The following is a 24059-nucleotide window of genomic DNA, read 5'->3' as shown; positions in this document are numbered from 1 at the left end:
CCTGGCTGCAGGACGCGCGCGCCGCCCCGGGCCCCTGAGCGGCTAGCTGCGCCGCTGCACTGAGTGCAAGGAATACGTCCTCTCCGAGTTCGGCGTCGTCTTCGTGGGTAGCGCGAACCGCATCTCCAGCTTCGGGTGGAACTTTGGCCAGGTAGGGGGAAGCCTTTGGGCGTGGGGGGGGTGGAGACCGGGGTGGGGAGGGGTTAGGAGAGACGCTACCGGCGCCGTCCAGAAATGCCCAGAGCAACTGGAGCTCAGCTACGCGCACACATGCGCCCTCCAAATCCCGTTTCCCACCCCTTTCTCAAAAGAAGAGAGAAAAAATGGGTCCTGGGTGTGAAACCAAAGGACCTTTCCAGCTCCTCCTCAATTCCAGGTGTGGATGGCAATGCCTTGTGTCTCCTCCCCCGCGACCAGAGCACACTTCCTAGGCTGGTTGGACGGTCCCTGGGGGTCTTCGGGTTGCCATATTTTGAAGAGCAAAAAACAGGACACATTTGTCGACTTCTGCTTTTAGCTATGGATCAGTGGCCTAGCGTGGGGGGGTGCAGGGGGGGCCGGCCACACCGGGCGCAACATCTGGGGGTTAGTGTTAGGGGGCGCAAATCCACGGGTTAGGGGGCGCAAATTACTTGCATTGCCCCGGGTGCTGACAACCCACGCTACGCCACTGTGGCCCTGAACGAGCAGGAGAAGGAGCTCAAGTGACGCTCCGCACTGACGTCACGGGGCTGTAATGGTGGTGTGCCTCGATATTTTTTTCATCAAACAAGTGTGCCTTTGCCCAAAAAAGGTTGGGAAACACTGATTTAATCTGCTTTAATACTGCAAGCCTAAAGTTTTGGAATGCACTGGAACAAAATGGTGACAGTCTGGAAGCAGGCTTAGTCTCAATCTTGATCCTCAACCTGTGATATCCAAAGTGAACCTCAGTGAAAGGCTGACATAGTTTGGAATGGAAGAATCTGTCAATTTTGGTTCTCTCTATTTCTTGTTTTTCAAATCATAAACTCCAATCTCCACATTTCAGCATCAGTTTGTGAAGTTTTTTTGTTGTTGTTTTAAAGGAAAAACCCTCATGAAAATTCTTCAGCATACTAGTGCGAATTTCTCCTAACAAATACATTTCTATATGCATTTTTGACTGGTGAACACATTTTAACAAGCATTTTCCCCTAATGGAATCTATTTTTGTATGTTATTTTTGTATATAAATTCCTTTTTATGCACCCTTTCCCCTAACATATGCATTTTTGTGAACGTTTTTGACTGGAGAACTGCATCACAAAATTCAGATGAGTGTGAAGCTTGAAGGATAGCTATGTTTCAGTCCTCATATTGCTTTGGAAAGCGCAACTTTGATAAATCTGGCTTTAAATGCAAACTGAAAATTGCTCCCCTGTCCCTAGTCATAGGCCTCTTTTCCCCACCAACCAATTGGGACAAAAGTTTGCACTCGCATTGGAATTTCCATTGGCAAGGCTATTTTTTCAATGGTGGAGAAAACAAATGAATGAAAGAAAGAAACGTCTTCCTACAAGATAGAAAGTGTAGAAAGTGTGTGAATTCCACAGCTATCTTTTATTTGGAGGTGGGCACTGCTGGGGGTCTAGTCACAGCAAGGTTAAAATCCCCTCAGGGGACTCTCCTCCCCAGCCCTCAGCTCCAGAGGCTATTTAAAAAAACGGCTTTTCAGTATGAACCATGAAACAGCCTATGCAGACAATTATATGGTCTCCTCTGCCCTTTTTATAACTCTGTGGCCCCACATTCTACTCCCCGCCCCCCCCCCGCTTCCATTCCACTCTCTCGCTTGAGGAATCTTCCAACTGCCTCCTGCTCCAAGCCCTCCTCTCCTTTCTCTCTCTCCTTTCCTCCTCTGCCACCCTCCCTCCCTCCCACTCTGCTTTCTTTCTACTTCACCTCTCCCTCCTGCACCCTGCCTCGTGTGTCTGTTCATGCCTCGCTCGCGCAGCTTCAAAACTGGCCCGCTCACATTCGGCCTCACTCTGCGCCCCACCCTGAGCCGGACTCAACTCCCAGCCCCACATGCTGGCCTGCCTCGCCCCCACTCCCCCCTCGCGCTTTCCGCCCTTTGCTGACTTGACAGAAGAGGGCTTTTTGTGACCGATGACACCATGTCTGACCGGGGCCGAGCCAGTCGGAGAGACAGTGATGACGATCTGTGTTCTAAAGTTTCGTTTCTGCTAAATTCCATGTCAGGTCCCAATCCAGCTTCCGAGGACCGTCATAGGTTTTCCTTAGTGGTAAATTCCTCGCTGGATTCCAGCTCGGCCTCCAACACATTTTTCGCTCTTAATTCAGGACCTAGTTCCTTCGACTCCAGACGTAATTCAGGCTTCCCCCCTCTTCCCAAGCAGCGGGACTCTGATGCCAGCGAGTCCTCTTTTTTAGCTGTCGCCTTTTCACAATCACGTACATCTACACCTATAGCTTCACCTTCACCACAAAGCTCCCGCGAGATGAATTTTGTTCCCAGGTTAAAGAGAAGTTCGTTTGTGGGCACGTCCAGTACTGAGGGCAGGGAAGATCACAAACTGCTTCCCCACCGTGCTCCCTCTAAAAACGCTCCTGTTTCTGACCAGATCCAGAAACATGTACAGGCCTTTCATCTACCCAAGGAGCAGCTTCAACATGTGAGGGATTCTGTGTATTCAGCCATGCAGAGTGGCCTCAAGGAGAAGGTTAAAGATGGCCTCCCTTTACCCATGCTGCCTTCTTACGTTTGTACCTTGACTGATGGTACTGGTAAGTGTGCTTTCTTTTTGGCAGTTTGCCTGAACTGTTGTGTAGACCAATTTTTTAAACAGCCCATGTAGCTGTACTTTGAATACCATTCCTTTCCACACTTTTGTTCCTGCTCCACATTATTTTCCACAACATCCTGGCTTCCCGATTGCCACATTTGGCTTCAAAACTTCCAAGTACTAGCTTGTGAATCTCTGAGAGTACACAGGGATGCACATATTTGGGAGGGGGGAGACAAAGAGAAAGATGAAATGCTATTATATCATGCACAGAGCCTTGCGAAGGAGCGATTTCCTGGTTTGTCTAGCATGTGCAAGAATGACCCAGAATCTGGTAATCTGCATCTGTCCACAGTTTGCCTGTCTAGCTTGGTGGTAACAATGCTAGTGTTGGCTGAGAGGTGGCCTGCAGAATGATACAGCAGGCAGTCATCTGAGTGAGGATGAAGGGCTTGGGTTCTGAGTGAGGATGAAGGGCTTAGGGTTGTGAGGCTTGGTAGGCTAACACATACAACTGCGGTCTTGTTGAGCACAGATTGCCAAGCAGCACCTGCCACCTTTGTACATTTCTTGGACCATTGAGTCAGACCCATTGGTCCATCTAGCTCAGTATTGTCTACATTTTCTGGCAGCAGCTGACCAGGGCTTCAGACAAGGAAGCTACTCTCCCAACCCTACCTGCAAATACCGGGAATTGAACCTGAGACCCCCTGCATGCAACACAGGTGCTTTCCCACTAAGCTATGACCCTTCTTGTTCAGGGGCAGAACTGTGTTGTAGTAGAAGCTCAGTAGAATCCTTAAAAACACATAGATACCCTCTAAAGTACCGTGCTACTACCAGCTCTTTGGGAGGAAAGGTGAGATATAAATAGTAATAATAATCGTAATAATAATGTGTTATGCAGTGACAGCTCCTGCCTTTGCATCAACAGCAGAAACAGCTAGGTTGAAATCACTTCCACAGACTAGCCAAGAATTATAGAATCATAATTCAACAGAATTATATAATCATAGAACTGGAGAGTTGGAAGGGACCCTGAGATTAATCTAGTCCAACCCCCTGCAATGCAGGAATGTGCAGCTGGTCCATACAGGGATCGAACCTGCAACCTTGGTGTTATTAGCACCAGTAACACCGCACTCTAACCAACTGAGCTGGTTTTAGTTTCTAAACCTATGCATGGAGCCTGGTGACTCTGAATTACTATCACCGTTCAGCACCTAGTCACATATGATGATCATGAACCTAAGTGATGATTGGCCTACTGCATTTTGTATTTGTTATTGTGTGCCACTGAAACCCTGGAAAGTTGCTTCCTCTCCCTCATGGGAAATAATCTATCAGTGTTTATTGACTATATAATAATTCACATTCTAATTTAAGATTGTCCATTGATTAGCAGCAAAGCTGGGCTAAACAAACAAACAAACAGTCCTGGTGACAGACACCCCCCCCCACCTCAGTTCCAGCTCTCCCCCCCCCCATAGCAATTTAAAAGGAATTTATATGGCAACCATATGAATGAGACATAGGCGGTCTTGATCACTATATATCCCAATGTTCACATCTATTTTTCAGAGACGGGGGATTTTTTGGGTTTAGAAATGAAGAAGGATCAAGTGAAGATCATGCTCTTGCAACTATCAGATCGCAAGGATGAGCCTGTGGTGATGAAGAAAAAGGACTTTCCCATTACTGAGAATATTGTCAACGGCAGTGGGGAGCAGGTATCATTCCTCTGTCTTGAGTTCTTCAGCTTACTTAATTCATTTTGCTTGTTATTATGGGTTGGGTTGGGTTGCTGATGTCTTCTGCAGTATGTCTTTGATGGAATAGCAATGCATTAGTGCTGGATTGAAACTGGACAGTCTGCACACCATACCCCTTTGCTAGTTGCTCTGCAGTGCTTCTGCACTGATACTGCATCATTGCCACCTGGGAGGGCACTTTCTTGAGCTATAACATAACAAAAGCAAGACAAACCAAAACTGAAACATTTGTGATATGACGAATTACAGGATGACAATGGAAAGCTATGGGACATGCACTGACTGGAAATGAAGCAGTATATCCAACCAGTTACCATCATGAGCACAAATAATCATGAATGCACCTTCTGCTCTCTTCACAAGCTTCTTCGTTTGTCTTGAATTTAAAATTATTGTATTGATTTTCAGATGTTTTCTTTCTCATTCTCCCACTTAGCTGCTCTTTCATCTCACCCTGCCCCTCCTTGATCATTTTACTCTTCTGGCACTCTTCTCTGCCCAATGCCCTGAGAGCACCTTTCCTCCCTGTAGCTGTTTGGCTCCTTAAAATTGACTTACTCTTCCTGGGGCCCTTCAGCTGCCATCTTACACACACACAGGAATCAGCCCCACTGAATGCAGTGAGGGGCTAACATGTATTCTGATTCCTCTCCTCTATTTTTCCTCCTGTGTTTCTTATTCTTCCTGCTCTAGATCCTTTACCTTATTAATTTCCCTACAATTTCCCTAACCTTGGCAGTTAACAGTATCTCCTGCATTCAAATGCGGAAAGTAGCTACAAGCCGCCCCCCCCCATCATATTGTGACTGTGATACTGGGTAATGGGCAGATTAACCCTTCTCCCTGCAAATATATTTTTTTCTGAATTAAATTCCCTACCCAAAACAGATATTTGTCCCCATAGGAAAAAGACAGATTTTGCCACGTACATTGGAACCTGCATTATACTGAGTCAGATTCTGGGTGTATCTAGCAGAACCTGTCTTGATGCTGGTTTCAGTTATACTGCTTAAGCATCGTCAGAGCCATTCCCTTTTAAAAATATTTGTTTCTATCTTGTGTACATTTGTTTTTTAAATAATAATAATAATAATAATAATAATAATAATAATAATAATATATTGGTAAGAGGTTGATAAAAAAAAACCCCTACTGGGTGATTTGGTGAGATCACATTACTGGTGAAATTTCAGGTTCTACACTGCTAGCAAATATTTGCTGTCGTCATTTGTTGGCATCGTGCCCTGAGGCGAGTGGAATGTACCGTACTCATAATACCGTGCTTTCTTTTCCAGCTTTTTGAATTCCTTGCAAAATGTGTGGCCACGTTTTTGGATGGACTTGGCCTCAACACCAAAAAATTGCCGCTGTGCTTCTGCTTTCCCTTTCCTTGTGAACATGTCGCGCTGAACCAGGTGAATACTTTGTTGGCCCAGCAGCAGACAGTACGGGAGACTGGAGATAGGAAGGAAATCCAGATGGAACTTTAAAGCTATGATCTTGTACCCACTTTCCTGACCCACTTCACTTGGCTGGCCGGCATTGAGAACAAGCTTTGTTTGCCAAGGAATGGTCAGGAGTGCACTTTAAGACTCCCCATTTCCCCGTTGCAGTCATGTCTTTATGTGCCCCACACCTGACATAACATGATGTCAAGGGTGCAGCATATGGGCGTGGTTTGGGCAGGGCCGGATTTAGGTTTGATGTGGCCCTAAGCTACTGAAGGTAATGGGGCCCTTTATATGTGATATTTTAGGGAGCAGGCTAGTAGGTGGGGTCCATTACTTACATGATAGGAGCCAAAATACTGTTGCTGTATGTAGCTTTTATTTTATTTGTTTTTTATCTCATATTTTGGAAATGTATATCTTTTTTCCCCTTTAATTTTTTGGGGGGCCCTAAGCTATAGCTTTTTTAATTTATACTTAATTCTGGCACTGGGTTTGGGGAAAACTGACTCATGGGCCAGATTGAGTTCCTCACTGCTGTTGTACAGTATCTGGGCAATATGCACCTCTGAAGGGTGCACATTCTTAAAGCCTAGGGGCTGCCACTGAAAAGGTCCTTCTGCTCACCACTTATTCTCAAACCACATTCCATAACAGCAGCATGACTAGAGTCTCCCCTGCAAATATTAATGCTCATGCAAATTGACATTGGAAGAAGCACTCCATCAGATATCTGGGACCCAAGTAATTTAGGGTTTTCTGTGTTAACAGAAGCACATTGAATTGAGCCTGGAAGCAAACTGGCTATCACTGCAGATCTTTCAAAACAGATAAAATGTGCATCTGGCCAGTGATACCTGTCAGTAGCAAAGCCGCCACATTCTCCAGCAGTTTCAGCTTCTGGGCCACCTTCAGGGGAAGCCACACGCACAGTACATCGCAGTAGTCCACCTGGGTGGGTGGAAATTACCGGAACACACGTAACTGTGGCCACATTTTCCTTGTCCAGGAAGGACTAGCTGGCAAACAAGCCAGAGCTGAAAATAGGTGCTTCTTGCCACTGAAGCCACCTGGTCCTCCTTTGGTGGTGCTGAGTCCAGGAGCACCTCCAGGCAAAGTACCAGCTCCTTTAGGGAGAGTGCATCCTCATCCAGAACAGGCTGTGTTCCCACATCCAGATCTCAATAACCTGGAAGAAACAGCACCTTGGTCTTGTCTGGATTCATTTTCAATTTATTGGCCCACATCCAGTTCGCTGCCAACTCCAAACAGGCCCAGCACCTGTCCTGCCTCTCCAAACTCAAATGGAACAGAGAGATAGAGCTGGGTGTCATCAGCATACTGATTTTGCGCTATTTGTTTTATTCATTTATTTCAGAACCTGCACGCTGCCTCGGAGGGAAAATCCTCCCAAGGCAGCCCACATAAAAAGAATAAAACATAACACAGCTCTTTAGAAAATACACAAACCCATTATCCAAATACAAAACTGGCGGCAGCAGATTAAACCAATATAGAGCTTGTTACTGAATGGATATATAGAGTAAATGAATTGTCAAAGTCATTCTCAGATTTGGATTCTTCTACTTTTCAAAGATCACAGGACATGTTTTCATGAATAACCCCGTTGGTCCTCTTGCTTGAATACTTTGCTTGTAGGAAGCAGGGCTGGGTTTCTCAGTGGTTTGTTGAAGTTTCTCAGTGGCCTTCCTGCTTGGTTTCCCCTTAGTGTAAGCTGATCAGATGGAGCAAGGATTGCCGGTGGCCAGGTGTGGAGGGGCATGATGTGGCACAACTGATCCAAACAGCTCTTAACCAGACTTGCAAGGTGAGGACAGCGCCTGTGTCAGCTGTGACTGAAGCATGCATGGGGTGTGTGTGTGTGTGTGTGCTTCTGGTGAGAAAATGAGACAGTCACTTTAATCTTTTTCTCTCCAGAACTACCAGATTGAGGTCATTGCTGTAATAAACGACTCTGTGGGAACCTTGTTGAGCTGCCATTCTGAGAAAGAGCCATGTGAGGTTGGGCTGGTGATAGGTAAGCAAAACCTTGCATGGTGCTGGCGACTTGCTAGCAAGCTGTTGAGCTGGAAGGCTTGCGTATGCCTTATAGTAGATGTGGGGGGCAGGGGTGCCAAGAAACTGGCTATTCTTCCTAGATTGGAAGAATCTCAGCATAGTATGTAGCCACATCACAGGGCTAGAAACCAATTCCCTGGTGATTAAGAATTAGGGAGCTGGATTCTAAGCACACATTCTAGGAAGATGTTGCATTTCATCAAAATGGCAGGCCCTAACTATTGTGAGAGTTAGGATACTGGCATATAGATGGACAGTTACAGGACAGTTGCACTTTCTCATTGCCGTGCGGCCGGAAGCTTTATTAAAATGCTGTTTCTCCTGTTTTGAGCTTCTCTCCCTGTGTCCTGCCTTCCTGCATATGGTAGATGCTGGCACTAACTGTGGTTATGTGGAGGAGTTGCAGCATATAGCAGGCTTGGAGCATGGTGCTGGATGCATGTGTATCAACACCGAATGGAGCTCTTTTGGGAAGCTGGGCGAGTTGAATGACATAATGACAGAGTTTGACCTGCAAATGGATAAGCAGTCCATGGACCGAGGCAAAAACAAGTGAGTCACAGTAAAGGAAGTAACAATCTGTTTAAAAAATGAGTCATTGGTTACTGGTGCCCGGGATTCACTGGAATAATCAAGGTTAGTCGTGCTCCGTGTCCAAAAACACATTTTCTGCATAATCAAACTCCAAATTTGTGTTTGCAATTGTTCAGTACCCATCTTTGTTCAGTCACCTGATGGATGACCTTCACAAAGAGCAGGACAAGGGGAGGGTCACCTCGCTCCTGCATCTCAATCTGACTGTGGCTTTCGATACCATTGACCACCGACTCCATGGAATGGGAATTGGGAGCCCTGTGCTACCTTGGTTCCAGTTCTATTGACAGTACTGGGTCCAGAGAGGAGCACTGGGAGAGTGCTTTTCAGCCCCCTGGTGGTTACACCATGGGATGCTTCAGGACACAGTTATATCCCCAATGCTATTTAACATTGTCATACATTTGTGGGGTGCCTAGACTCCCCTTCTAATTCCTGGGTGTCAGGCGCTGAATTTAACATGTTAAAATATAAGCCAGGCTGGCTTCCTGATGAAGTAATCGTCTGGAGCAGGCATGTCCAAAGTCCATTTCGGGGGCCTAATCTGGCCTGCTGTGGCAGTTTATACCTTTGGTTGGCCCTTTGGTCGGCACCCATGGCCCTTCACTTTATCAAATCTGGCCCTCTTTGAAAAAGTTTGGACACCACTGGAGAGATGGGCCATTGAAAGAGCAAAAGGTGAAGGGTGACCCATTAAGAAATCAATCAGCAAAGCTAAGACTGTGCCAGCTGGGAAATGGGTGAAGCCCCCTCCCTCTCAACTCAGAATTAGTTAGAAATACAAAGTCAAGGAAGGCAAGCAGTTGTTGGAGGATTGCAGTTTGCGTGGTGTAGGCTGGAGGAAAAATGGTTGTGTTTGCAAGCTGGAGAAGGTGGGGAGTCAGAGCAATGTGAGTTGACAGATTGAATCTAAGGTGGCAGCTGTGGAAGAAATGGAACCCGCTTGGAGAGTAATGCTCGAAACCCTTCCATCCCAGGTTCAGGTTGCATATATGTGTAAGCAAGCCATATATCATAAAGAAAACACCATCTCTGCTGTGCCTTGTTGTCTGAAAGGAAACACAGACCCTGATCAGCAAACTTGGTACCTTTGGAATCGTGCTCTGCTCAGAGATTAGGGTGACATGAAGCCACTGGGAATGGTCATTCCTGTATAAGTCCTGAATGAATGCTGACATTGTGTAACCTTATGTGAACTTTGTGCAGTCAGCATGAATACCCTATAGAACAGGTGGTCTACAAACAAGCCACCTATGATATTGTCTGTCTTAGCAGCAAATGTTGTAAGAAATGGCCAAGACTTCTCCTATAGACAGGGTGACTTGACCAGTTATCTGCCAACCCTTTCACTTCAATTCCTTCTCTTTCTGCACTGATTTTCTTCTTTCTTCTCACTGGCAGGTTTGAGAAGTTGGTCAGTAGCATATATCTGTGTGATACTATCCGTGTTACTTTGGCTACTTTGGCTGAGAAAGGTGATATCTTCAGCGGTGTCCTGACTCCCACCCTGCTTACCAAGGGAAAAATGGAGCTCCAAGATGTTGTGGACATCATAGAGTAAGTGAGTTCCTCAAACGCGTCTTGGGAGACCTGGTCAACCTGATATCCTCAGTAGCAGCAGAGTGTGTCTTGGCATGCCTTGTTAGCCTAGCCCTAGAAAAACAGCCAAGAGGAATGGACCCACATAAATAATTACATCTGTAGCCCATAAAAAACAACAACACTGAAGCAGGTGAATGAATGAATGAATGAATGAATGAATGAATGAATGATTGAATCAACTTGCACATTTAAATACACCATAGGATGACCCAGAGATACACTGCCAGAGATATTTGTTCAAGTAAGATGTCTTAAAAGAAGAAGGCTTTAAAGAAAAGTGTCTATAGTGGGCCATTCATTAAGTATATCTCTCATCAGGTAGGAAGAGGGAATAGCAAAGGTGTCACAAGGCTAAGAATCAGAACTGGTAAATGTGACATGTCACTGTTTGTTCCCCCAGTACAATCATTTAATACTCTGCGTTATTCAGCACCAACAGATGAATTCCCATGCTGCCTGCCCCTTCTGCATACAAAAAAAGGGCTATACTACTGAGCTATGGCCCTTGTGGTATTATTTTATTTGTAAACAATTTTTATAATGCTTTTTGACTGTAAAAAGGGCCTGTACAGCAGTGCAGATAAAAGAAGAAAATAAAACAAAGCATAATCAAGTAACAGACGTTAAAAACAAAACTTTAGATATCAATGAGATGTTAACAACATCTACTTTCTGAAATATTTATCTTGTTACAGTTCTTGTGTCCGTCTCTAAAAAGTCAGCATGGGTAGAAACAAAACTAAACACACACACACACACACACACACACACACGTCCTAGTTCATTATAGATGGAGAGTTCAGTGATTTCAATTTGGAATCAATATTATTCTTTGCTGAGATCAATTAACAGTTAACCAGAGTCTCCCTCATGCCTCTTGCTGCTGCCACCCTGCTTTAACTCATGTATGCTCTAACTGCAGTGAAAAAGTTGGCCTGGCCAATACCAAGAACTTCCTTGTCCGCCTGGGAATGGTGGCAAGCAACCAAGACTGTTTCAACGTGCAGCAAATATGCCAAGCGGTCTATGTCCGTTCTGCCAAGCTCTGTGCTGCTGGACTGGCTGGCGTTCTTACTCATATCCGGATCAGTCAAGGGCTGCCACACCTGAAAATCATTGTGGCAGTGGACGGGGACTTGTACAAGAGCCGACCACAGTAAGGAGTTGTACCAGGCATATAAATATTTGTTCGTGTCGTGAGTAGCCAGTGCGATGACCTCCAGATATTGTTGAACTATAATGGCCATATGCATGGTCGATGATCAAGGATGATGGGAACTGTAGCCCAGCTACATCTGTAGAGCATCATATTGGCTGCCCCTCATCTAAATCAAAACCAAGAAACCCACCAATCCCACTTTCCTATGCACCACTGGACTAACCATCATATTTTCCCTGACTTCCTTTCATGAGCAGGTTATTGGAGCAAGCTTTCTCCTGGACTGAAATCACTGGCCAAGAAAGCATTTCTTCCAGTGTCTTCTTCCAGATATACAAATATTTTCCCTCAACCCAGAGAACCATTAAGTCAGTTTAGCTATTCATTGTTGCCAGAAACTCAGTAGGCAGCATATTTTATCCTCTCTCTCTTGCCATAACAGCTCCTTCCAGGACAGTAACCCATCTATACTACTCAGATAAATGGATCCATCCATCCATCTGAATCTCTCAAATTGGTTACTGGGGTTTCCCAGGCTAGGGGGTCTGTTACATGTCCAAAGTTAGGAGGCTGTTAACTTCAGGGAGTTCAGCCATTTTAGAAAATGTGGATAATGTAAACAGACCCAAAGACTCATCCATCCAGCAAATTTTCACATTCCTTTTGGAGCAAAGGCATAGTAAGCTAGGGGACAGGTGCAGAAAGGCCAGAAAGGTTACTTCCAGTCACCCTGCTTCAAGGTCTCTGACATTTCTTCTCCCTCCAGGTATGGTCAGATATTGCAAGAAACATTGAAATCACTGGCTCCTGATTGCACTGTCACCTTTGCCACATCAGAACATGGCTGTGTTTTTGGGGCTGCCAGGGTAGCAGCTGCGACATTGAGGCTCAAACACCAACAGGAAGGAGTAGCCCAGGTCCTGGCGCCTTTCCGACTTTCTATGTCCGACATGGACACACTGCGGACCATGATGAGACAGGAAATGGAGAAGGGTCTGTCAAAGGAGACACACAGTACAGCCACCGTCCGCATGTTGCCCACTTACGTCCGCCATTTGCCTGACGGCAGCGGTGAGAGCCAGAGAACAACCTCTTGGGAACGGCCTTTATCTTGGGAGGGAAGAGCTTTGAAGAGCTCAAGGGGGCTTTAAAAAAAGTCTCAGGGAAGTTGTGTTTGGCCCAGAGAAAACCTTCCGAGTTTTGGGGGGCCCATATCTTTCAATTGATATGGGGCTGTTGTTATTGTTACTTATGTTCATCTCACTGAGAAGGGTGCAGCATAACCACTGCTAGTAACAACAGGAGTCTCCAACCTTTTCAGATCCTGCACCCGCCTATAGCACAAATATGCATTTTATTTTATTAGCAAATATTGGTATGGTGCCAGTGGGTCTTGACCCCTCAGTTGCCAACCAATATTCTAGAGGGCTGGTGGGATGCTTTCCCAAGGCTTTATAGTTTAAGTTGCCAGCACTGGTGAGAATGATGTTGGCCTCAGGCAAAGAAGCCAAAGAAGGAGACCCTTGCAGTGACTGTGTTGGGTTGTAGTTGAGAGTCTATGTCACTCAAGCTCTTGTCCCTTCTACATTTTGTAGAGAGAGGGGAGTTCCTTGCATTGGATCTGGGCGGAACCAATTTCCGAGTGCTTATGGTGCAGGTGAAAAGCAAAGAAGAAGGTGGTGTACACATGGTCTCTGAGTCTTACACAATTCCACCCGAAGTGGCCCAGAGTAATGCAATAGAGGTAGGTGCAAGAAAGGGGAAGACATGGCTGGGTTGAACTGGCCTCTATTACAGACTGGCTGGGTCTTAAATCTGTGACACTGGCAACTGTGGGGATGGGCGATACTGTTATTGATGGCGTTTCCTCTCCAAAGTTGTCTTTACCTCATAAGGCCTCATGCTTTCTCCCATTTTCCTGCAGCTCTTTGATCACATTGTTCAATGCATTAATGATTTCCATAGCAAGCATAGCATTGTGGGACGAACACTGCCATTGGGCTTCACTTTTTCGTTTCCCTGCAGTCAGACGAACCTGGACAAGGTATGAAGCACCTATGGAAGTGATCTGCTGCTCATGTGGTGATGCTGGGAATTAGGACTTTGCTCCTCCCTTACCTGGGTTAGCCAGTGGAGCCCCCTGCTGGGAATGTATTTTTGTGGTAGATGGGAAGGGAGAGAAATGGGGTTGAACTACCTTGTGTTCCCCAAGATAGAAAGAGAAAAATTTCCAAACGCTATGAGAACAACATAGCTTTCAAACCATTTACAAATAACTTGAAATGAAAGCTCAGCTTGTAGGATTTCTAAATTGTGAAATTCAGCTGTCCATTGCGAAAAACCCCTGTTGAACCCCCTGCCCCCACTTGTTAGGCATCTCTCTCTAATAGATCCAGTCTCTGTCCTAGTGTGTATGCTACAATTCTGTGGAAGCGCAGAAAAGCTGCACAAGTTGGCACTGGCAAGTTTCTAGCCCATATTGTTGCAAGGATAAACTTGAGATTGGGTGAGCAATGCCTAAAGAAAACTCAGTAGCTAGAGGACCTGCAGAACTTTTGCAGAGGCAGGTCCCTGCATTATCTGCATGTCTCCTACTGCCATCTCTCTGTTGCAGCTTAGCTACAGTAGAATCATCCATGAACATGTGAAGGGCAAACAGCTCAGAGAAAGCAGTCCAGTTGCACCTTCATGTTTATCACAATTCCTTGTTTCTCTTGGTTTCACAGGGCATCTTGCTGAGATGGACCAAGGGGTTCAGTGCCACAGGCTGTGTGGGAGAAGATGTTGTGCAGTTGCTAAGAGAGGCTGTAAAGCGTCAAACGGTATGTGTGGGATATGGGGCACGAGCTCTGGATAGATTTGCTAGGGATTACAGTTTGGGCTGGACTATTCAGACTTAATCTGATTTATCAAAATGAAAGGCTTTTAAATTATCACAAAACCCGCTGGTTTAAAATCAGAGTTAAGGCTATCTCACGTTGGCTCAAGCTCCACAAAGCCAGAAAACTGGAAGCTGAGGCTAATGCTTTATCAGATGTGCCCCATAATCAGCAAAGTTGTTGTTCAAGGACACAAGTTACACTTGTGTACAACTCACCCCTAAGTACCCACACTTCTCCTTGGTCTTTCAAGCCCAAATCCTGATGGGGAGGAGGGTTTTTAAAATTCTATTTAAAAATCATTTATCAAAAATTATATACCAGTTCAAAGTAGTAAAATCTCTAAGCAATTTACAAGAAAATTGTCACTACAATAAGGGCATATCCACACTTACCGTTCCTCTGCTCTTTCCATGCATGGCCCACACTTTCATGCTCTGTGTTCAAGCATCCTTCTCCCCCCCCCTTCTTCTTTTTTTTCTCCAGTGCCTTCCCCATGAAAACCCATCTTTTAGAGTTCAATAAGAGCACACAGCAATCTACAGGAAACCCAAACTGACATTTGCTCTGATTGAGTGCTATAGAGCGGGTTTTCGTTGGGAAATCTCCAGGGCAAACAACAACAATGCTCAGACACAGAGCTTTTATTCCTGGACCAGTGCCTGGAAAGGGTTAAGCACCGTCTTCCAACACACCACTTTGCTTCAGATTGCACCCTCCCAACACCAGTTTGTAATAGAAAAGATGTGTGGGCTAAGATTTGTAAGCTCAATTGTCTAATGATGTTCTATATAAGTCCCTGTTGGAGGCTCTTTTATTTTTTTGTGTGAAAGAGGCACTGCCCTACAAATTCACTGAAATAACATGAAATGAATGAAAACAATTCATTCCTACTCAGAATCAGTGCATTCACCTCCTCCACACTGCCAAAATGCAGCTTTTAGTGTTGCCTCTTTAAAATCTATGAAACAGGTGGATTATTTTCAAAACTACTTCAGAGAGACTTTGGTTCAGCAGTTGCAGTCCTTCCAACTCAAGTGTCCAATGCTGTCTTTTATTTAATACAACAGATAATATGAATAAGGTGTGTGCAGCAATATGCTTGATCATGTGCCCCCTTGATCCCTGTTCCTCTTGGTTTATTAAATCTACTATCAGGGACTCTAGGCGGCTTACAGATAAAATAAGAACAGCTTAAAACATAGAAAATAACTGCCTCCATCATTAACCCCCCCAAACCCCAATTAATTAAAAGCAGTCAGTTCCTTAAAGCCTGTTGGAATAGGATCTTCACTTGCTAGTAGGACAGCAAGGAGAGTGCTAGTCTAACTTCTCTAGTGAGGGAGCTCCAAAGTCTGGGAGCAGCCACCAAGAAGGCCTTCTCCTGCATCCCCATCACGCATGCCTGTGAGGGTGGTGGGACCAAGAAAAGGGCCTCCCCCAAAGCTCTCATAACCTGGGCAGGTTCATCTGAGGGAATATAGTCTTTCAGATAGCTTGGGCCTAAGTTGTATGCCATAATACTTCATTGCACAATGGGAGGTGCTCCTTGCTACCTTGAACTGCCAGTAGTACTGCCACTCCTAAAAACGCCAGCTCTAGTTCTGTTCCACTGATCTGAAGGTTTGAGGCCCCAGGGAAAAATAACCTGTGACCTAATCACAATGTCATTTAGGCAATTTACTGGCTAATTCACACTCACAAAAACACCCCCAGCTCTCTAACATCTGTCTCCTGGCCCCTAGACCTTGGCAAAAACTAGCCGTTCTAGACCCATGGGAACATCTGGACATCTGAAAAGCTCATAGACAACAGCACAAAATGGCTGCCAGAGCCGGACCTGTCCAGTCACAAAACAAGGGACACCCTCTAATCAGTTCCAGCTTAATTAACTTTTGATGCATTCATTTCCCCTCTGCCAGCACTCTGACCACTTCCACCTGCATATAGACAAGTATACCCTTTCTCTCCCAGAGATAGCGGCTGTGATGATATATCCCTGTGAAATGCATTCTTTGTTTTCACCCAGTCCAATAGCCCAACCGCCACCCCACATCTCCGTTTTGGACAGGAGCCTTGTTAAACACATGGCCACTGTTGCTATCTCAACGCATAATCTATCTCCCTGGGTCACTGTGAGGTTAAATAATGGAAGAGAACCACTGCCGTCTTCTTCTTCATAATCCTCCTGGGCAGGTTCACTGTGGGGCAGGGTGTGTGGGAGCGGGTTTGGTATAAGGGTGGGTTTCAGTGTGAGGTGGTGTGTATGTCACCAGGAGGGGGGGTGAGGGGGGTTCAGTGCAAAGGGTGAGGTGCGTCTTGGGTTTTTGTGTTGGGTGGAGTGTGTGGCAAGCTTAAGGCAGAATGTGTACAAGGGGCCTTGGGTGTGGTTCATTTGGGCATTTGGTGGCTTGCAGCATGGGGTGGGGGCAGAAGTTTTCAGCACAGGGTATATGTGTGGTTATGAGGTGTAGTCTCTTCTAGTAGTTTGGTTAAACACAAGGCATGCATCTCACTGGTATGCATTGCTAATCCACTCCCTCCCCCCATGACCTGCTTTATAGGGTCATTGTGGTATTAAATACTGGAAGAGAATAACCACTCTCAGTAGTTTTTGTGAAAATTAGGAAGAATATATATTATATGCTTTCTTAACTGGGGGAAAGGGGGCCAAAGTGTCAGTTTCCAATCCTTTAAACTTGCTGTATGCTGGCAATTTTTATCAGATTGATGTGGAAGTTGGCACTTTTGTATACCTCATCAGGCAAATCAGGTAGGCCAGCTTTGAAGTTATTAGTCAAGCAGATACCATTTTTATTAAGCTATAGAATTTTGAAGCTTATAATGATAGAACCTCTTTTTTTTATTCACCTTAGCTCTAGGTACCAACCATGCATACACTATACATATACTGTAGGTACTAACAATGCATATCCATGCAAGGCAGGCCTGGCACCTGTTTTTCTTAGGGAAATCCATCTTCAAAAGGGTGTGATTTTGGAGAGGAGGAATGGGTGCTTAATCACATTCTTGCTTCTTAATTCTCTGCTCCAAATGCCTCCCTCACCAAATCTGGGTTTGCCTTATGTGGAACCCTGGGAAGAAATGACTTTGCAGGCAACAATTTGAAGCAGAGAAGCCGCAGGCAAATGGTCAAGCATGCCTCCAGACATTTGCTTTCCCCAGTCCCAAGGAAAAGCAGCCATCGCATGTCTATTTCCCTTGCATACGTGTGATGCGTGCCTCTAGTCTAACAACAGCTCTCCCATGTTTATCGGTGAGCGAGTGAGAGCGTGCACCAGGTAGAAAAGGGCCTCGCCTCTATTCTTTGTCAGACCTGGGAAATGGGGCATGTGTCTGGCAGAGTTCACTCAGTTTGGATATGGCGTAAGGAGCCCCTCACGACTCTGAGGTGAACCAACTTGTATGTCAAGCAGGCCCAAGAAGTTTGTGTTGCGTGTTCAAAGCATTACGGTGCTCCATATTCTCAGTCCCCACCCCTAGGTCTACTCTGTGATGATGGGTCACTTGCTATGTAGCCCATTGAGAAAGTGGAAGGCTTAACAGCAACCATTTGGTAAGCCAGCCCGATGACAGTGACAGAGCTTGAGAGCTCCCTTCAGGTTGATGCCCCCAGGGGCCTTCAGAAGGGGGGGCAGGGAGAGGGGGCCTATTTCCCAAGCGACAGGGCCTATGGGTCTCTGCTGGTTACTGTGGTGATAGGGAATCGTGTTGCCTGGTAACACATCTTGCTGCTCTCTGTCTCTCCCTCCCTTTCTCTTCCCAGGACATTGATATAGATGTGGTTGCCATAGTGAATGACACTGTAGGAACCATGATGGCATGTGCCTATGTGGACCCCAACTGTGAGATTGGCCTCATCGTCGGTAAGATGGTTGCGGCAGCATTATTTTAATTATTGTTTTCTAGAAATGTATACTGCTCTGCCCTTTGATAAAATTCCTAGGGTGGTTGGGAATAGGTGAGCGGGATCTGTCTTTTAGGGGCAAGGGGATTATACATGTGGTGCTTTCCAAGGGAATATATTTCCAACAGCAGATGCCCTCCTGCACTCTTCTTGAAACTATTACCTTCTTTGGGGGATCTATAACCAGAATCTGGGCTGCTCCCTGACAGGTAAGCCTTTCTCTGTAATTTTGAGATTTAGAATGGATCGCCAAGTGGGCTGAAGATTCTTCCTCCAGGCTTGATCCCAATACTTTCCTTGCTCTGAGCAGGGGGAAATATGACAGTCCATTTTCATCAGTGATTCATTTCCATCCCTTTTTCTCAGGTACGGGTACCAATGCCTGTTACATGGAGGAGATGAGGAATGTGGGCACTGTGGAGGGGGACGAGGGCAGAATGTGTATCAATATGGAATGGGGGGGCTTTGGAGACAATGGCTGCCTCGAGCACTACATAACACAGTTTGATGAGAAAGTGGATGCAGAATCCATCAATGCTGGCCAGCAAAGGTGAGTCCGGGTACCTGGGAGTGATCTGGGGTGATGGCTGCCTCCAGGGTGTGACACTCATTTCCATTTCCCCTAAAGGTATGAAAAGCTCATCAGTGGCATGTACTTGGGTGAGATTGTGCGCTATATTCTGCTGGAGCTAACAATGCGCAAGGTCATCTTCAGGGGTCGCCCATCAGAAATACTGAAGACCAAAAACATCTTCCCCACCAAATTCCTAACAAATGTTGAGGAGTAAGTGTGTATCCGTAACATTCTCTTTTCATGTAGAATTTAGGTTTGGTGCAGAAATCAAATTCCTGAGGCTTCTTTTGGTCTTTACCTGTAAAAGACTCTAAGTCCTACTTGGTTATCTGTCCACCCCTCATTCTTAACTTCACCTTACCTAGGCTTGGATCATCTTCTGACAAGCAAGTACCCCTTGTCCCAGATTATATTGCAAGCATGCAAACTTAAATGATTTTACGGAAAGCAAGCCAATTTTTAGATATTGTATTTATTTCAATAATACATTCTGAGCACCAAGCTTTAGTCTTGCTGATGCAGAATTCTCAGTAATTTGGCATTGCCTGGATTCCCCTCCCCCCCTTTTGGAATGTAAAAACCTTCATGATCTGCCGCACGAACCCTTTGGGGAACAATGGGTTCTTTCAGGATGAATGTGGCTGCTTCCAGACCACCTGTTTATACAGCATCCATAATGATTTGTTTGCACAAAGTTTGTGGGGAGGTTAAATCCGTTTTTATTCGTGGGGAAGTTATACAACATTGCACCAGACAATCTCCCACTTTCCATATTGCAAAAACAAAACTGATTTGGGATTGAAGCTGGTTTGTTGTTCAAGAACGCCAAATCAAGTTAAATTGTGCAGCCTGAATTTGCCCATTTGTGATTGAATCCCATCTGCAAAACTGAGAGACTAGAAATGCTTAGCTTCTAAGAGGGCAACAGCTCTTGTTGAATATAATAGGTATCTCAAGCAGTTCCACCGCTGATTATAATGTTCTGTAAGCAGCACTCCTGGTCACCATTACGTGTGTAACATTCTGGAAGAATATGGGTTGAGTGTATCTACGGAGGATGCCTTGGTGGTAAAGGATGTGTGCCGTGCCGTGTCGTCACGTGCCGCTAAGATGTGTGCAGTGGGAATATCTGCAGTTGTGGAGAAGATCCGAGAGAACCGTCGTGCGTCAAAGCTGGATATAACAGTTGGCGTGGATGGGACACTCTACAAGATGCATCCTTAGTGAGTCAGTTTTGCTTCATTAAACTGCGGGGCAAGCAAGGCCTCAACCCAACAGAGTGCCAATAGGGGAATGGAAACTTCAGTTGCCCAATGGATGGCAAGACCAGGTTGGGCAGAGATGACAACAACTGTGTTTTGATGCATGGGGAGAAACTCAGCCATTACTGACCCATGCTAGGCTGGAGGACCTTAGTACTTATTGGGAGACACAGTGCATGGTAAAGGACGGTTCTTCCTAAGCTGCAGTAAGGCTGTATGGGCAGTACCTGGTTTTCTTTGGAGTATGGGGTTCTGCAGCACCTGCCTAGAAAAGTTGAATGCTGCCCCTGTTTTGGGTGAGGGAAAGAGGGGAAAGCTGCAATAATGTATGTCCAAGAACCATGTAACCAGGGGAGGGTGTGATACTGGCTGAACATTGCTTTCTCTTCCTCACGGACATGCTCCCTTTCTGTTCTCAGCTTTGCAACAAAGCTTCATAAGACGACGGCTCTGATAGCTCCAAACTGCAACGTCAAGTTCTTGCTGTCAGAGGATGGTTCAGGGAAGGGGGCTGCACTGATTGCTGCTGTGGCCCATAAATAACCAAACCATCCACTTGACTTGAATAAAGATGTCCCAGTAACGAGGACACCAAGCCATTCTCTACAATGCCCAGACCTTGACCCACAGCAATGTGTTTCACCCTTCTCTGTGGCCAAACTGCAGGAAAGGCAAGTTGTGTCAGCAGCGGTCTTCCATCTTTATAGCTCTCTTTACCATCTCTGATTCATGTTCAAGCGAGGAAAACAATAAAACAAATTCCTGCTGCCACTTGGTTTTCCAAGTTATATATATTTCCCCCCAACAATCCAAGCCCAAAGATAACACAGACTGAGAGTGCTAAAATGGAGGTGCCTTCTTAATAACCCTGGACATTTCTACACCTACTAAGCTGTCAAGGAAGCTCTGCTCAGATTTGAACTCTCTCTGCTTTTTCCCAGACCTGGCAATGCTTCCATTGGCCTAGTGTTGAGTACAGACACAAGAAGTCCCATGTAGCAATATATATATATAATTTATTTACATTCATGCCCGCTAAAACCCTGTGCGGGACGCTTATATGTACATAAGGCCAAGTGTAAATACTTGAATGCACTTGAATACAGAATAAAAAACGATCTTTACACAATACGGCATGGGCCCGCCTGGCCCAGCACACGTTCACTGCACGGATTGGACTGCCACGCACACGCACAATTCCCTTTGCATATACACTGGGCAAGGACTAAGGAGGCACAGATCCTGTCATCCAGCACAGCATGGCCCACCTCCCTGGGCTGCCCTTGACCATCTCCTCTCCTTGTCCCCCAGGGTCCCCAGTGTCAGCACCAACCCCAGGGCAGCCCACTATGACCAGGTCACGGGTATCTCTTGGGCTGGAGCAAAAATATACAGAGATGGCTCTGGAAACAACCTGTCGGATCCCCCCTCCCGGCTCTGCTTCATCGCAGCATGGGACGCTCTGGGGGCTGCAGTGGGAGAGGCACGGGCTTTTCGGCTCCAGGACCAAGCTTACCTTTTTGTCCTGGGTCACTCCCCACAAGCACCAAGCCAGCCATCTCCCTTCCCCTTTCTTCCCATGCTGGGGAAGAAGAGGGCCCTGGGTATATGACTAAGCCCAACAGAAGTACATCAGAATCCATTGCCAGCCTACTGCAAAATATGGGGCAAGCTTCCCTCGGCCAGTCCCAGAGCTTCCATGGCAGTGGCAGGGCAGGCATTCAGTAGTTTCCCCCACCACCCCATGGCTACTAGAGACTGAGCCCGGTGTGCTTGCCTTCTAGTTGTATTTGGCACAAGGAACAGAGGGCGTGAGGCTAGGATGCCTCCGACGGAGCACGCAGGCGTATTCAAAGCAGGACAAGTGTGGGAACACTGCCTCCTTCAAGCGGAGATGCCCTCTGCCATCCCCCAGCAAAGGCCTGTGCTGCCCCTACCAAGTGCCTTAGCACTCAGCCTCCGACACCATGAAGAGGGAGCTGTCCTGCTTGCCCACCTCCGCCACAGCAGCCGCCAGCTGGTTGAGGTTCCCGTTGGGGAAGTGACGGGCTTCCCATAAGTTCAACATCATGGCCGTTGGGCTGGGTTTCGAAGCAAAGAAGCTTAGATGGCTGTGGAAAGAGGAGAGGCCATTATTACCCAGGAGAAAGAGCCCCCAAGGCAGCACTTATTCACACACACCTTTTGCCCCATGCTTTCTAGGCACAGGCCTGCTCTTTAAAACTCTGTCTGAGCGTTTTTGTTTTGCCCTAGCAAAACCCCCGCTCTTTAATGCTGAATTGGAACAAATGGCAATTTTGGATTTCTGCAGATTGCTGTTTGCTCCAATTCAGCAGTAAAGAGCGGGTTTTCACAGCACAAAAAGAAGTCCAGATGAGCCCCCAGTTTTCCTCTCCTTCCTTGCCCCCACTATGTCACAGGAAAAAACAATGTGACTGCATCTGTTCCTGCTGGCCTGCCATACAGAAACCCCTCCTCCCACCTTATTCACTTGTTCCTGCTAAAGCAAGATTCATCCACCAGGTAGGGTCTGTGCCAGCTGCAGCTTGTTTCTCCTGGTATAGAGATTTACCTGTCGAGGTGCAGTTTCTGGGCTAATGCTCTCCAGTCAGCCCCACGGGCCCCTGGTGCATCCAGGCTGCTTATGATCTTCTGGCGGATGAGGAAGGGGATCTTGAAGGCACTGGGGCCCACGAGGGCAGGGGAGCCAGCCTCATTGTCTGGGGGCAGCCAGTCCGAGAACCGTGCATCCTGGGAAAAGGAGAGCAGCTATTAGGACCTATAAGGCGAACAAAGTCTTCATGGTGAGAAGAGGCAATGGAGGAGAGAGTGCCCGTGAAGACAAGGCTGTTTCTGCTTTATATTCTCTCTCAGTTTGATGCTGCTTTAAGTAAGGTGGAGAGGCCTCCCTGACACAATATGATTTTCTCCCAGATATTCCCCAGAAGGGTAATTCTGTCTACTTGACAGGTTTAGCGAAGGAGGATACCTAAAGATCACAAAGAATATCTCCCGCTTGACTGGGAAAGGAGGAGTGAAGGGGAACAAAAAGTTAAAGGGTAGGCTCACTGCTGCGGGGGAAAGGAGGCTTTTGTTGACATAAAGAGCAGCGATGCGCAGGGCCGGCTGTATTTTGCGAAGAGAAAAAATGGGATCCTGTGACTTCTACAGATTATGGAAATCAAGCATAATTGATAGTTAGCCACACCTCTGGCTTCTGAGATTCCAGTAATCACTGGCCACACTTTCACAGCCCTAAAGTAACTAAAAAACCTGCTTTTATAAAAGAAGTTCTTAAGATGTTAAATTTCACACTTCACATAACACTGGGCTGCTTCACATGTAGTCTCATAAGCCATGGCAGAGCAATGGGCCCACATGCTTCTTCCTTTCCACTCTCCTCCACCGATTGCATGTTGGTGTTGATGCACAGATCTTGGAACTGAAGAGTTCCTAATAACGTCTCAAGTGGGGAGGTGGACCAGTGTTGGTTTGTTAACCAGGATAATTAAAGCAAGCTCTGACCCTGGTTAATATTCTAGTTAGTATTTATTTATTATGAATACCTGTTACCTGCCCTTCAAAAAAAGTCCCAGGACAGGGTGCAATAAGAATAAAAAGGACAACTGTAAACCCCAATTTCAAATGCAGTTCCAGAAGCGCCACGCCAAAGCTTGTGTGCAAGGGAAGGAAGGGCGAGTGGGATGGGGACATGCAGAGCCAACACTCCACCTGGCTTCATAAACTATCGTTAGTTACAAAGCCATGTCCGAACTGGCCCATTCTATGCTTTTTCTGAATGTGCACACAATTCCAGCCTGCGATAGTTTTCTGTCCTCATGTTAGGATAGACCTATTGACGCTGTCCTGCCTTGCATTTCCACTTTTGACTCTGTTCCATGGGAATTCTATGAAACGGTCCTCGACACAATAACCGCAAGTGCGCATAAAGTATTTAAAACCCATTCAAAAGCTAGATAGGTTCCCACCCAAA

At 46.2% G+C, this 24059-nt stretch overlaps 2 protein-coding genes across 4 annotated transcripts in view; one reads left to right on the top strand and one right to left on the bottom strand.

The window, feature by feature from the left end:
- The first annotated feature begins 1804 nt into the window (after nucleotides 1-1804).
- HK3 (hexokinase 3) lies at nucleotides 1805-20836 on the top strand. Its single transcript, XM_081901001.1, has 17 exons — nucleotides 1805-2769; nucleotides 4350-4498; nucleotides 5836-5955; nucleotides 7718-7816; nucleotides 7927-8026; nucleotides 8436-8619; nucleotides 10063-10218; nucleotides 11186-11419; nucleotides 12189-12493; nucleotides 13018-13166; nucleotides 13347-13466; nucleotides 14149-14244; nucleotides 18089-18188; nucleotides 18596-18779; nucleotides 18858-19013; nucleotides 19796-20026; nucleotides 20485-20836. The coding sequence occupies exons 1-17, from the start codon at nucleotides 2139-2141 to the stop codon at nucleotides 20606-20608; spliced, it is 3138 nt and encodes a 1045-aa protein (XP_081757127.1). The 5' UTR covers nucleotides 1805-2138; the 3' UTR covers nucleotides 20609-20836.
- A 225-nt stretch (nucleotides 20837-21061) lies between these two features.
- Nucleotides 21062-24059, bottom strand: part of UNC5A (unc-5 netrin receptor A) — an 85896-nt gene continuing 82898 nt past the window's right edge. For all 3 annotated transcript variants that reach the window (XM_081901010.1, XM_081901012.1, XM_081901011.1), the window contains 2 exons: nucleotides 22638-22816; nucleotides 21062-22176 (listed from right to left, as the gene is read on the bottom strand). In XM_081901010.1, the coding sequence (XP_081757136.1) occupies nucleotides 22011-22176; nucleotides 22638-22816 (345 nt within the window). In that variant the 3' untranslated portion in view covers nucleotides 21062-22010. The remainder of the gene's footprint in view (nucleotides 22177-22637; nucleotides 22817-24059) is intronic.

Source organism: Podarcis melisellensis, assembly GCF_964234715.1.
Source record: "Podarcis melisellensis genome assembly, chromosome: 2".
NCBI classification, from domain to species: Eukaryota; Metazoa; Chordata; class Lepidosauria; order Squamata; family Lacertidae; genus Podarcis; species Podarcis melisellensis.
This window is presented reverse-complemented; position numbering and strand designations above follow the sequence as displayed.

Bases quoted from the DNA above. Each gene is read 5' to 3' on its own strand.
- HK3 (XM_081901001.1), top strand. From the start codon at position 2,139: ATGTCTGACCGGGGCCGAGCCAGTCGGAGAGACAGTGATGACGATCTG. The intron at 8,620-10,062 runs GTGAGTCACAGT...TCTCACTGGCAG, and splicing joins ATGGACCGAGGCAAAAACAA to GTTTGAGAAGTTGGTCAGTA. The intron at 18,189-18,595 runs GTAAGATGGTTG...CCTTTTTCTCAG, and splicing joins TGAGATTGGCCTCATCGTCG to GTACGGGTACCAATGCCTGT.